This window comes from Coregonus clupeaformis, unplaced genomic scaffold (genome assembly GCF_020615455.1).
Source record: "Coregonus clupeaformis isolate EN_2021a unplaced genomic scaffold, ASM2061545v1 scaf0090, whole genome shotgun sequence".
Classification (NCBI taxonomy): Eukaryota; Metazoa; Chordata; class Actinopteri; order Salmoniformes; family Salmonidae; genus Coregonus; species Coregonus clupeaformis.
The window spans coordinates 158,663-172,876 of record NW_025533545.1 but is presented as its reverse complement, the minus strand read 5'-3'; the positions used below and the strand labels follow the sequence as shown (position 1 = coordinate 172,876).

Here is a 14,214-nt window from a genome sequence, read left to right as displayed (position 1 = left end):
TGAGAAGGAGACGAGGAATGAGGAATCAAGGAAATAAGGAAATACAATTGAGATGCAGCCATGTGGGGTTGAGAGTGGACGTGTTTAACTATACTTGTGGGGACCAGAAGTCCACCAACTGGGGGCATTTTGTTAGTCCCCACAAGGTCAAATGCTATTTCTAGGGGGTTTAGGGTTAAGATTAGAATTAGTGTTTGGGTTAGGGTTAGAATTAGGTTTAAGGTTAAAAGCTAGGGTTAGGTTTTTGGGTTAAGGTTAAGGTTAGGTTTAGGGGTTTGGGGTTAGGGAAAATAGGATTTTGAATGGGACTGAATTGTGTGTCCCCACAAGGTCAGTTATACAAGACTGTGTGTGTGTGCGTGGGTGTACGTACCACGGTGTGACTGTACGTACCACGGTGTGACTGTGCGTACCACGGTGTGACTGTACGTACCACGGTGTGACTGTACGTACCACGGTGTGACTGTACGTACCACGGTGTGACTGTACGTACCACGGTGTGACTGTGCGTACCACGGTGTGACTGTACGTACCACGGTGTGTGTGTGTGTGTGTGTGTGTGTGTGTGTGTGTGTGTGTGTGTGTGTGTGTGTGTGTGTGTGTGTGTGTGTGTGTGTGTGTGTGTGTGTATACTCTCACCACGGTGGGGTCCAGTCCGAACAACACAGCTCCCTTCAGTATGGTCAGACCCACATCCTGAGGGATGATGATGCGACACATTTGCCCCAAAGCATTCTGGGCCGCCTGCTGCAACATGGGCGACTCAGCGAAACCCCCGACCAGGAACAGGAAGCGAACACCCTGCACTTCCTGTCTCTGCATCAACTCCTCTGGAGAGGAGAGGAGAGGAGAGGAGAGGAGAGGAGAGGAGAGGAGAGGAGAGGAGAGGAGACCAACATGTCAATATTGACGTTTATAAAAAATGTGACCCTTATGCTACATTGTGAGACCAAATAAAGTTAGTGTGTGTGTGTGTGTGTCTCACCAATGTGCTTGATGATGTTGTTAATGGTGGGTTGGAACAGTTCATTCATGGCTTCAGGAGTGAGACGTAGCATTCCCTGAGACGACCACTTCACTATGTTCATGCTAGAGAGAGAGAGAGAGAGAGAGACATTGTAAATAAGAATTTGTTCTTAATTGACTCGCCCGGATAAATAGAGAGAGAGAGAGACCAGAAAAGGAGACATGCAGGGGTGAGACGACCCCTTTCCTACGTTCGTACTGATATAGAGAGAGGGGTTTATTTTGTTCATCCTCACACAGGGAAAGAGGTCAAACACACACACTGCCCTTCTCTCACCACTACATACTTGGTCTCCACACTACACACACACAGCCCTTCTCTCACCACTACATACTTGGTCTCCACACCACACACACACAGCCCTTCTCTCACCACTACATACTTGGTCTCCACACCACACACACACTGCCCTTCTCTCACCACTACATACTTGCTCTTGCGCAGGGCCGTCTCCACACTCTCTCCTCTGTATCTTTTGTAGAAGTCGATAAAGGAGAAGGGCAGAGAGATGTTCAGCGCGTTGGATCTCCCCGGCGTGGCCGTGCGTTTACGAGCCTCGAACGCGATGGTCAGGTCCACCCATGCTGCGGGACGCTTCGCCTTTAATAAAATTTAAAAAAGGAATGCCATTTAGCAGACGCTATTAACCGAAGCAATTTACAATCATTTGTGAATTTAAAAAAAAATATGTATATGGGTGGCCCCAGCGGGAATCAAACCCACGATCCTGGCGTTGCAAGCACCATGCTCTATGCTCTACCAATTACCTTGAAGCTCTTGATAAAGTCTTCTCCGAAGATCTGACAAAGCATGGCCTCGAAGGCTAGGTCGACGCCGACCGCCCCGTATGGACCCCCTGAAATAAGCATGTGAACAAAAACACATTATGAGTTTCCTAAAAATGTATTCACCCCATAGGTCATTTATCTAATGTGGTAAGGTATCTAAGGTAAGGTATCTAAGGTCGTTACCTGAGACCTTGTAGTATTCCCTGGGGCTTCTCTCTGAACAGTTAGGTACTGTATATATATACTTTTTTTTTAAACTAGGCAAGTCATTTAAGAACAAATTCTAATTTCCAATGACGGCCTACCCCAGCCAATTGTGCACCGCCCTATGGGACTCCCAATCACAGCCGGATTGTGATACGAACCAGGGGGTCTGTAGTTACGCCTCTAGCACTGAGATGCAGTGCCTTAGACCACTGCGCCACTCGGGAGGTAAGTTATCTAAGGTAAGGTCGTTACCTGAGACCTTGTAGAGTTCCTTCAGTGTCCCCTGGGGCTGTTCTATCTGGTGAACCGTCAGGTCTACTGTTCCTCCTCCACAGTCTGCCACTATGTACCGGTCACCTGGGGAGAAAACACACGCACACACACACATACGCGCACATAAACCCACGAACACACACGCACGAACACGCGCGCACACACACACGCACGAACACGCGTGCGCACACACACAAACCATGAAAGATCAGTAAGTTTGAGTGTCTTTCTGAATCATTCATCCCTAGATCTTGAAAGTTTTTTTTTTGTGTCTCATGGAGTTTAAGAAAGTAATACAATTTGAAGGGGCTCTCCTTTTCTTAGTATGCAGGGGTTTCATCTGTCAGTGTGTGTGTGTGTATTTGACAGTGTGTGTGTGTGTTTGACAGTGTGTGTTTCCTCTCTGATGGAGGTCTGAGTACGCCATGAGTGTTTGTTATGAGTCAGCCTCCCAAGCACAAACAGCTCCCAGGCATTACAATAGCTGAGATTGTGTGTGTGTGTGTGTGTGTGTGTGTATGGTTCTAGCTATAGAGATAAGGCTGGAACTTATTCTCAACTGGCGCTGACCCCACCCTACTGGTGAGGGAGGGAGGAAAGAGATGGGGGGAGAGGTGAGGAAGGAGGAGAGAGATGGGGGGAGAGGTGAGGAAGGAGGAGAGAGACTGGAGGGGAAGAGAGGGAGGAAAGAGAGGGGGGGAAAGAGAGGGAGGAAAAGAGGGGGGAAAGAGAGGGAGGAAAGAGGGAGGAAAGAGGGAGAGGAAGGAAAGAGGGAGGAAAGAGGGGGGAAAGAGAGGGAGGAGAAAGAGAGGGAGGAGAAAGAGAGGGAGGAAAGAGGGAGGAAAGAGGGGGGAAAGAGAGGGAGGAGAAAGAGAGGGAGGAGAACGAGAGGGAGGAAAGAGAGGGAGGAAAGCGAGGGAAGAGAAAGAGAGGGAGGAGAAAGAGAGGGAGAAAAGAGAGGGAGGAAAGAGTGAGGAAAGAGAGAGAGGAAGGAAAGAGGGAGGAAAGAGAGGGAGGAAATAGAGGGGGGAAGAGAGGGAGGAAAGAGGGAGGAAAGAGGGAGGAAAGAGGGAGAGGAAGGAAAGAGGGAGGAAAGTAGGGGGAAAGAGAGGGAGGAGAAAGAGAGGGAGGAAAGAGAGAGAGGAAGGAAAGAGGGAGGAAAGAGGGGGGAAAGAGAGGGAGGAGAAAGAGAGGGAGGAGAACAAGAGGGAGGAAAGAGAGGGAGGAAAGAGAGGGAGGAAAGCGAGGGAAGAGAAAGAGAGGGAGAAAAGAGAGGGAGGAAAGAGGGAGGAAAGAGAGAGAGGAAGGAAAGAGGGAGGAAAGAGGGGGGAAAGAGAGGAAGGAGAAAGAGAGGGAGGAAAAAGAGAGGGAGGAAAGAGAGGGAGGAAAGCGAGGGAGGAGAAAGAGAGGGAGGAAAGCGAGGGAGGAGAAAGAGAGGGAGGAAAGAGAGGGAGGAAAGACAATATTTGGTGAAAAGGGTGAGTAATTGAGTAAGAATTGGGAGGAGAGGAGAGAAAGGAAGGAGGGGGGGGTTTATTTACAATGGAGTTGTAGAGGAGAGTCTCAAGGGCCAAACCCTTTCCGGCCGTGATGTGTGTGTATGTGTGTGTGTATGTGTGTATGTGTGTGTGTGTGTGTGTGTGTGTGTGTGTGTGTGTGTGTGTGTGTGTGTGTGTGTGTGTGTGTGTGTGTGTGTTATGTGTGTGTGTGTGTGTGTGTGTGTGTGTGTGTGTGTGTGTGTGTGTGTGTGTGTGTGTGTGTGTGTGTGTGTGTGTGTGTGTGTGTGTGTGTGTGTGTGTGTGTGTGTGTGTCAGGAAGGGAGTGAGGGTAGTAGGGGTCAGAGAGGGTGCGTGGCTCTCCAGACTCCTGTCATGGCTCAGTGAGAAGAGAGATGGGGCCGGTTTAGGGAGTTTTTAGGCGCATTGGGGGGTTGAAGAGTTGATTATTTTGACCCTGGACCTCAAAGCCTGTCTCACTGTCTACCACCTTATGTCTGTCTGTGTTCTGTCTGACTGTGTGTGACTCACCAGTCTGCATCTCTGACCAGAGTTCTCCAGTGCCCCTCTCTACCAGGAAAGTTCTGCTGTGTCTCGCTTTCCTCAGCTGCTCACGCGCTGGAACACACACAACATACAGACAACATTTAAAACAACCAAACCAAATCATAACAATCAAACAACATACAGACAACATTTAAAACAACCAAACCAAATCATAACAATCAAACAACATACAGACAACATTTAAAACAACCAAACCAAATCATAACAATCAAACAACATACAGACAACATTTAAAACAACCAAACTGAATCATAACAATCAAACAACGTACAGACAACATTTAAAACAACCAAACCGAATCATAACAATCAAACAACATAGACAACATTTAAAACAACCAAACCAAATCATAACAATCAAACAACATACAGACAACATTTAAAACAACCAAACCGAATCATAACAATCAAACAACATACAGACAACATTTAAAACAACCAAACCAAATCATAACAATCAAACAACGTACAGACAACATTTAAAACAACCAAACCAAATCATAACAATCAAACAACATACAGACAACATTTAAAACAACCAAACCAAATCATAACAATCAAACAACATACAGACAACATTTAAAACAACCAAACCAAATCATAACAATCAAACAACATACAGACAACATTTAAAACAACCAAACCAAATCATAACAATCAAACAACATTCAGACAACATTTAAAACAACCAAACCGAATCATAACAATCAAACAACGTACAGACAACATTTAAAACAACCAAACCGAATCATAACAATCAAACAACGTACAGACAACATTTAAAACAACCAAACCGAATCATAACAATCAAACAACATACAGACAACATTTAAAACAACCAAACCGAATCATAACAATCAAACAACATACAGACAACATTTAAAACAACCAAACCAAATCATAACAATCAAACAACGTACAGACAACATTTAAAACAACCAAACCAAATCATAACAATCAAACAACATACAGACAACATTTAAAACAACCAAACCAAATCATAACAATCAAACAACATACAGACAACATTTAAAACAACCAAACCAAATCATAACAATCAAACAACATACAGACAACATTTAAAACAACCAAACCAAATCATAACAATCAAACAACGTACAGACAACATTTAAAACAACTAAACCAAATCATAACAATCAAACAACATACAGACAACATTTAAAACAACCAAACCAAATCATAACAATCAAACAACATACAGACAACATTTAAAACAACCAAACCAAATCATAACAGACAACATTTAAAACAACCAAACCAAATCATAACAATCAAACAACATACAGACAACATTTAAAACAACCAAACCAAATCATAACAATCAAACAACATACAGACAACATTTAAAACAACCAAACCGAATCATAACAATCAAACAACATACAGACAACATTTAAAACAACCAAACCGAATCATAACAATCAAACAACATACAGACAACATTTAAAACAACCAAACCAAATCATAACAATCAAACAACGTACAGACAACATTTAAAACAACCAAACCAAATCATAACAATCAAACAACATACAGACAACATTTAAAACAACCAAACCAAATCATAACAATCAAACAACATACAGACAACATTTAAAACAACCAAACCAAATCATAACAATCAAACAACATACAGACAACATTTAAAACAACCAAACCAAATCATAACAATCAAACAACGTACAGACAACATTTAAAACAACTAAACCAAATCATAACAATCAAACAACATACAGACAACATTTAAAACAACCAAACCGAATCATAACAATCAAACAACATACAGACAACATTTAAAACAACCAAACCAAATCATAACAATCAAACAACATACAGACAACATTTAAAACAACCAAACCAAATCATAACAGACAACATTTAAAACAACCAAACCAAATCATAACAATCAAACAACATACAGACAACATTTAAAACAACCAAACCAAATCATAACAATCAAACAACATACAGACAACATTTAAAACAACCAAACCGAATCATAACAATCAAACAACATACAGACAACATTTAAAACAACCAAACCGAATCATAACAATCAAACAACATACAGACAACATTTAAAACAACCAAACCAAATCATAACAATCAAACAACGTACAGACAACATTTAAAACAACCAAACCGAATCATAACAATCAAACAACATACAGACAACATTTAAAACAACCAAACCGAATCATAACAATCAAACAACATACAGACAACATTTAAAACAACCAAACCGAATCATAACAATCAAACAACATACAGACAACATTTAAAACAATCAAACCGAATCATAACAATCAAACAACATACAGACAACATTTAAAACAACCAAACCAAATCATAACAATCAAACAACATACAGACAACATTTAAAACAACCAAACCAAATCATAACAATCAAACAACATACAGACAACATTTAAAACAACCAATCCGAATCATAACAATCAAACAACATACAGACAACATTTAAAACAACCAAACCAAATCATAACAATCAAACAACATACAGACAACATTTAAAACAACCAAACCAAATCATAACAATCAAACAACATACAGACAACATTTAAAACAACCAAACCGAATCATAACAATCAAACAACATAGACAACATTTAAAACAACCAAACCAAATCATAACAATCATACAACATACAACAACAACAAAAACAGACAACATAAAAAAATAAAAAAAACACACAACTAGAACAGACACGTCACTGTAACGCAACCAACCCACAACATTAAACTGTGGCAGATACGTGAACACGTTTACGTCATTTAGCAGACGTTCTTATCCAGAGCGATTTACAGGAGCAATTAGGATTAAGTGCCTTGCTCAAAGGACACATTTATTTACCTAGTTGGCTCGGGGGATTCAAACCAGCGACCTTTCGTTACTGGCCCAACGCGCTTAACCACTAGGCTACAGCCCAAGCCAACACATTCAAACTTTAGTGAGGGGGGCCCTGGAACCGACCCAATACGTTCAAGCCGACATAACTGTCAGAATTTTAACTAACTGTCAAGAGTAAATGGCTTCAACCACTGAAAACAACAGAGTAAAGACTTGCCCTGCAGCCAAGATGGAATGGAGAGAGATAGTAGAGCGAGAGAGAGAGTTAAAATGACAGAGATTTGCTCTTAACGTACCGAATGTGGTTAGTGTTAGGTGATGTGTTGATATTAGCAGAGGTGATAGGGCATTGTGCTTCAACCCTGGTCCTGGAGTGATTCAACTAAACAATCATCATAGTACCGTTGTTGTAGATGCAGTCTCTGTTGTAGCTCAGTTGGTAGAGCATGGCGCTTGCAACAGCAGGGTTGTGGGTTCGATTCCCACGGGGAGGCCAGTATGAAAATGTATGCGCTAACTGTAAGTCGCTCTGGGGCAGGTAGTTTAGTGGTTAAGAGCGTTGTGCCAGTAACCAAAAGGTTGCTGGTTCTAATCGCCGACTAGGTGAAAAATCTGTCGATGTGCCCTTGAGCAAGGCACTTAACCCTAATTGCTCTGGATAAGAGCGTCTGCTAAATGACTAAAATGTTGTTGATACAGTCTATTTTGGGACAATGACAAGGCCCTGTATTGTATCTTTGACATCTGGGATTTTGAAATGAGACACACATTGGGGATATGGAGGGTGTGTGTGTGTGTGTGGAGGGGGGACAATTTGAACCCTGGCCAATACTTACTCATATGGTAATGAGGCTGAACAGAATAACATAACCAGGGACCGCTGAAATTGGCTGTGTGTGTGTGTGTGTGTGTGTGCATGCGTGCGTGCTTGTGTGTTTTTATAAGGGGTCTGGAAGTCATTTTACAGCAAAAAAAATACAAAGAAGAGAGAGAGAGAGAGGGAGAGAGAGAGAGCGAGCGAGAGAGAGAGAGAGAGAGACGTAAATAAGAATTCTTAATTGACTAAGGCTGTCTTACAACATTGGCAGAAAGAGAAGAGGAAACGGGAGGAAAGAAACGTCTAAAGGCTGAAAGAGGAGGAAACGGGAGGAAAGGCTGAAAGAAAACTATAAATGATGACGTTTAAAGGGGCAATCTACAGTTCAAACAACAACAAATAGGACTCCCTGCCAATGTTTTGGTAAACAGCTGAGGGATGGGGCTGGACAAATGTAACCACCCTCAAATTCGTAGCCAGAGCTATGGACGCAAGGACCGGCCATTCATGAGATCAACATGTTTTGAGGCTTTACAGTGTTTGACAAAGAAAGAAAAATGAGAGAGAGAGCGAGCTAACAGGGCAGAGTGGGGGTGAGATCATGGTCTCACAGCACCTTGTTCCAATTACAATATCCTGTGTGTGGGTGGGTGTATGTGTGTCCATCCACACAAAACACACATACTTCTGGACTGCTGTGACAGCACATACAGGCAAAGAGTCATTCAAGGCAAAGCCTCTTTCTTTCTCTCTCTCTCTCTCTCTCTCTCTCTCTCTCTCTCTCTCTCTCTCTCTCTCTCTCTCTCTCTCTCTCTCTCTCTCTCTCTCTCTCTCTGTCTCTGTCTCTCTCTCTCTCTCTCTCTCTCTCTCTCTCTCTCTCTCTGTCATGGCCCTCTCCTCCCCTTCCCCTTTTGGTTTCCCTATCTTCCCTCTGCTCACCTCCCTCTCTCTACTCCCTCACTCCTCCCCTGTCCCTCTCTGCTCGGCTCTAATTACTCTGCCTCTCTGCATCCACTAACCTCTCCCATATTTAGGCCCTGTCTTTCCAGTCTGTCAATCTCTGCAAAGCTCACCCACCTGTTTCCTCGCTTCTGCTCACCCCTGGTTTTGTACCCACCTCCTGTTTATTATACTCTTCTGCCTCAGAGATCCAGACCTACTTCTCCATTCACTCCTGACTACTCTTCAATCCCTAACTCTACCCTTCTCCTTGCTTCGTATTTTGATTTCCCTTGGCTGTCACTTCTGCCTTTTTCATCTTTTCTGTTTTCCCTCCCCCAGGACTTCTGGACCTCCCACCACCGCTCATCGGCCTGCATCGCTGCCACTGGGGAGGCACAGACCCAGCACATCGGCGGATAACCCCTGGAGCCTTCACTCACTCCCTACATCCCTTTCCTTAAGTTTAAATAACTTTTCTGGTGTGTCGCACTTGTGTCCTCTTGTCGTCTGTCTGGACCTAAGTGCGATCTGCCATCATGACTCAGCCACTTTCCCCCCACATAACCAAGCCTGAGCAACCCCCTCCATTTACGCCTCCCTGAGAGGGCTGCCTTCTCTTCTCTTTCCGGTCGCCACCAACAGCTTCGAGTTCCACGCAGCACCAGCAGCATCCCAGCAGCACAACAACCGCTCGCCATGATCATTCAACTCCTCACCACCCTCCTGTCTCCCACCAGCCTGCCGTTACCTCCATCATTCGCTCTGCTCACGTTGCCCCGGTTCAGCGGCGATTCAAGTCCCATTCCTGACCAGCTCCTTCCTTGCACCAGACCTTCGCCCCGGAGGGCTAAATTGGGTATGCCATCCCACTCACCTGGCGGGCCGAGCTCACTCTGGGGAACAGCAGAGTTCGAGCTCAAACCATTGAGCCTTAGGGCCTCTTTGCTGAGGAGATGCGGAAGGTGTTTACCTATTCCCCAGCGTCTCTATGTTCTATTCGACAAGGCGCTACAGTCCCAACCATTCCATCGACTTCCACTGGTGGAGTTCTTGACCACCCATCGTTGGTGGCGTTCTTCCATTTTGGCTGACTATATCAGGGCGGTTGGTCTCCATCATGATCTACCTTCCACTCTTGATAAAGCCATCCACTGACTGCTCAGATCACATAGGATACGTGTCTGAGGCGCCTCCCCTCTTTCGAACTGTCATCTACTGCCACTCACCCAGGTCAGCTTGAGTCAGTCTCACTTGTTGGGCTGACCTCTCTCACTCCTGCAGAGCGCCACCTTCACCTCAAACCTCTGCCTTTTGTGTAGGTTACTCGTCTGAACTTTTAAGCAATCCCCATGGGAGTCCGGTTGAGTTCTCCATCCATCCTCCCCCAAACCCCTGCTGCAAATTCACCTCTCCTCCCTACTCACTCACACCCTGGCTGCTCTGGTGAATTCCTGGCGCGAACCAACATATACATCAGCTGTCACGCCAACTGGACTGAACCTCGTTTACACCTCCTATTCCTGCCGCACTGCCTTTGGATCTCTCTCATTCCCCCCGGTCTCGATGGGTCTGTCCGGAAACCATCAGAAATATCCTTTCCCTGCTCCCCTCTCCAGGCCAACCCCTCATCCTGGGTTTCCCATGGCGCCTCCCCCGCCACAGCCCTCAGCTCGATGGGTGCGGGTGATCAGGGAGTGGGGAGAGGCTGCCACCCCTCCTCTTGCCCCCACTGCCCCCTCGGATACCTATAACTCCCTCCTGACTCCAAGACCCTGTGTCGATTCTGCCAAGTCCCTGCATCGTTGCAGCTCTGGCCTGGGCTGTTGAGGAACTGGTGCTGAGCTCTCCTAACCAGCCAGTCCCAGCACTTCCCACTCTTTTTGTCCCCAAGCCTGGGTCCCGGTCGTTCAGTGGGGACATACTCCCTTAGCTTGTCACCCTGGCTCCACCCGCACAACCTGCTCGCCCAGGGGTTCTGGTGGCCCTCTCTGAGGAAGGATGTCGCGGGGTCGTCCAAGCCTGCCCCATCTGCAACCAACACAGAGTCGTTCCTGCCGGCCCCCAGTGATTCTCACTTGTCCCGGTCCTTCCCTCCTTTCCCCTCCTCCCGTTCGATGGTGGTCTGTTTACCCTCCCCGCCTCGCTTCGGTCTAGGTCTCCTACCTCGTTGACTGGGCGGCTTGACCTAGATGTCCGCTAGTCGGATATGGATACTCTCATCACCGCTTTCCCCCCATCCTGACCAACCTGCAATCCGTAGGGGGCCGCCCCAGAGGGGTCCCTAACCGTCCGGCCTCTCCTTCCTGTCCTGTGCCTGATCCTGTCTCGGGACCTGTCCCATCTCCGACCACCCTCTTCTCCATTGGGGGCGTTCCCTCCGTTCGGGGTTCTAGCCCTCCTCCGCTCCCCTCCTCCCGCCCGGCGTGGTGTTGCTCTTAGGACTTCTGGGGCCGTCCCTTGGGGGGGGTTCTGTCATGAGCCCTCTCCCTCCACCGGGTTACCACCTTATTGGTTTCCACTATCTTCCACTCTGCTCACCTCCCTCTCTCTACCACCTCTAGTCCACCTGTCCCTGCTCTGCTCGCTCTAATTACTCTGCCAGCTGCGCTGCATTACCCACTAACCTCTCCCAGTATTTCAGGCCCTGTCTTTCCCGCTCTCCGGTGTCAGATCGTCTCCAAAGCTCACACCCGGAACCTGTTTGCTCCGCTTCTAGCTCACCCTGTTTTGTGACCCCGGACCTGCCTGTTTATTGGATACTCTTCTGCCTCAGGAATCCACCTGCTTCTGCCATTCCACTCCTACTTCTCTTCAATCCGGTAACTCTGACCAGCCTTCTGCCTTGCTATCGTATTTTGGATTTCCCTTGAACTGTACTTCTCCTGTTTTCATCGTGTTCTGTGTTTCCTCCCCCCAGGACTTCTGACCACCAACCTCCGCGTCATCGGACGCGATTCCGCTGCCACTGGGGGAGGCACAGACCCAGCACATCGGAACGGGATAACCCCCTGACCTTCCTCCCTCCCTACATCCCTTTCCCCTTAAGTTTAAATAACTTTCTGTGTGTCGCAATTGTGGTCCTCTCTGTCGTCTGTCTCCTCTCTCTCTCTCTCTCTCTCTCTCTCTCTCTGTCTCTGTCTCTCTCTCTCTGTCTCTCTCTCTCTGTCTCTCTCTCTCTCTCTCTCTCTCTCTCTCTCTCTCTGTCTCTGTCTCTCTCTCTCTCTCTCTCTCTCTCTCTCTCTCTCCTCTCTCCTCTCTCTCTCTCTCTCTCTCTCTCTCTCTCTCTCTCTCTCTCTCTCTCTCTCTCTCTCTCTCTCTCTCTCTCTCTCTCACCTTGTCTGAAGCTGGAGTCAAAAGGGCGGCACCCATCGCTCTCCAAGCTGAGGCCATTGGTCATTGGCCGAAGGCTCAGGTCAATCACCTGGTGTAGGTGGAGCTTGCGACAGTAGATGGAAGCTGCTTCTGGTTCTAGAGCTATCAGGAGCTGTTCTGGAGAGTCAGGAGATACCAGACCAGCCTAGAGAGAGAGAGACGGAGGGAGGGGGGATTAATGCTGCTAAATATAAGGTTCTAGAGGTTCTATCAGGTTCTGAGCCTCGGGACAAGATCAGCCTGGAGAGAGAGAGAGGGAATTAGGCAGGGATGGAAAGAGAGGGTGGGGGAGTGGGGGGTATGCACAGTGGGGGTTAGAGGGGGTATGAATAGAGTGGGTATGCATAGTGGGGGTTATAGGGGATATGACTAGTGGGGGTTAGAGGGAGTATGCATAGTGGGGGTTAGAGGGGGTATGAATAGTGGGGGTTGGAGGGGGTATGCATAGTGGGAGTTATAGGGGGTATGCATAGTTGGGGTTAGAGGGGGTATGCACAGTGGGGGTTAGAGGGGGTATAGAGTAAGACAGCTGCTGAATCTAAACATTTTAGGATTAGATAAACAGTGTGTGATTACAGTGTCATTTATGGATTCAAATAAAGTTGTTGCAGTATAAATAATTGTTGGGTTTGGGGCAAAAGTGACTGAAGTAAAGTGAGGATTTGGTAATTGGAGCAGGTTGAGATTGGAGTCAAGTAGGGGAGGAGAGGAGATGGGTTGTCCTGACAGGGCTGAACTGGGGGTTGGAGAGGAGAGGAGAGGGATTGTCCTGACAGGGTTGGACTGGGGGTTGGAGAGGAGAGGAGAGGGATTGTCCTGACAGGTGGTTGCGAAGCAAGAGGAGGGGAGTGCTGGGGAGAGGAGAGAGTAAAGAGGGCTGGGTACAAGAGAGTCGAGGGGAGGTGGAGGGGAGAAAGTGTATGATGAGAGTAGAGATGTGGGCTTGGGGAGGGTTGAGAGGTTTGAGACTGCAGGGGAGGGTTGAGAGAGTTGAGACTGCAGGGGAGGGTTGAGACTGCAGGCGAGGGTTGAGAGGGTTGAGACTGCAGGGGAGGGTTGAGAGGGTTGAGACTGCAGGGGAGGGTTGAGAGGGTTGAGACTGCAGGGGAGGGTTGAGAGGGTTGAGACTGCAGGGGAGGGTTGAGAGGGTTGAGACTGCAGGAGTGGTTTCCTGTGTTTGTATGCCGGTCTCCCTGATTGTTCAACCTGATGACATCAACATGAGCAGGAAATACACCACCCAGCCAACCAGGACTGGAGAACAGAAAACATAGAGGGAGAGCCGAGGGGGGAGGCTGAGGACAGGTTTGGGACCCAGAACAGAGAGAGGTTTGGGACCCAGAACAGAGAGAGGTTTGGGACCCAGAACAGAGAGAGGTTTGGGAACCAGAACAGAGAGAGGTTTGGGAACCAGAACAGAGAGAGGTTTGGGAACCAGAACAGAAAGAGGTTTGGGAACCAGAACAGAGAAAGGTTTGGGACCCAGAACAGAGAGAGGTTTGGGAACCAGAACAGAGAGAGGTTTGGGAACTAGAACAGAGAGAGGTTTGGGAACCAGAACAGAGAGAGGTTTGGGAACCGGAACAGAGAGAGGTTTGGGAACCAGAACAGAGAGAGGTTTGGGAACCAGAACAGATAGCGGTTGGACCCAGAACAGATAGCGGTTGGAACCAGAACAGAGAGAGGTTTGGGAACCAGAACAGAGAGAGGTTGGACCCAGAACAGAGAGAGGTTGGACCCAGAACAGAGAGAGGTTGGACCCAGAACAGAGAGAGGTTGGATCCAGAACATTGAGTGGTGGTGCAGGTTTTGAGACTCAGGCGAAAGAAGTGTGGAT

General features: G+C 47.0%; 1 protein-coding gene across 2 annotated transcripts in view; it reads right to left on the bottom strand.

The window, feature by feature from the left end:
• The window catches only part of hspa12b (heat shock protein 12B), a 33,031-nt gene that overhangs the window by 6,677 nt on the left and 12,140 nt on the right, over nt 1-14,214 (bottom strand). For both annotated transcript variants that reach the window (XM_045213216.1, XM_041872212.2), the window contains exons 8-14: nt 12,339-12,522; nt 4,323-4,409; nt 2,275-2,379; nt 1,795-1,883; nt 1,458-1,627; nt 986-1,089; nt 640-830 (exon numbers count right to left, since the gene is read on the bottom strand). In XM_045213216.1, the coding sequence (XP_045069151.1) occupies nt 640-830; nt 986-1,089; nt 1,458-1,627; nt 1,795-1,883; nt 2,275-2,379; nt 4,323-4,409; nt 12,339-12,522 (930 nt within the window). The remainder of the gene's footprint in view (nt 1-639; nt 831-985; nt 1,090-1,457; nt 1,628-1,794; nt 1,884-2,274; nt 2,380-4,322; nt 4,410-12,338; nt 12,523-14,214) is intronic.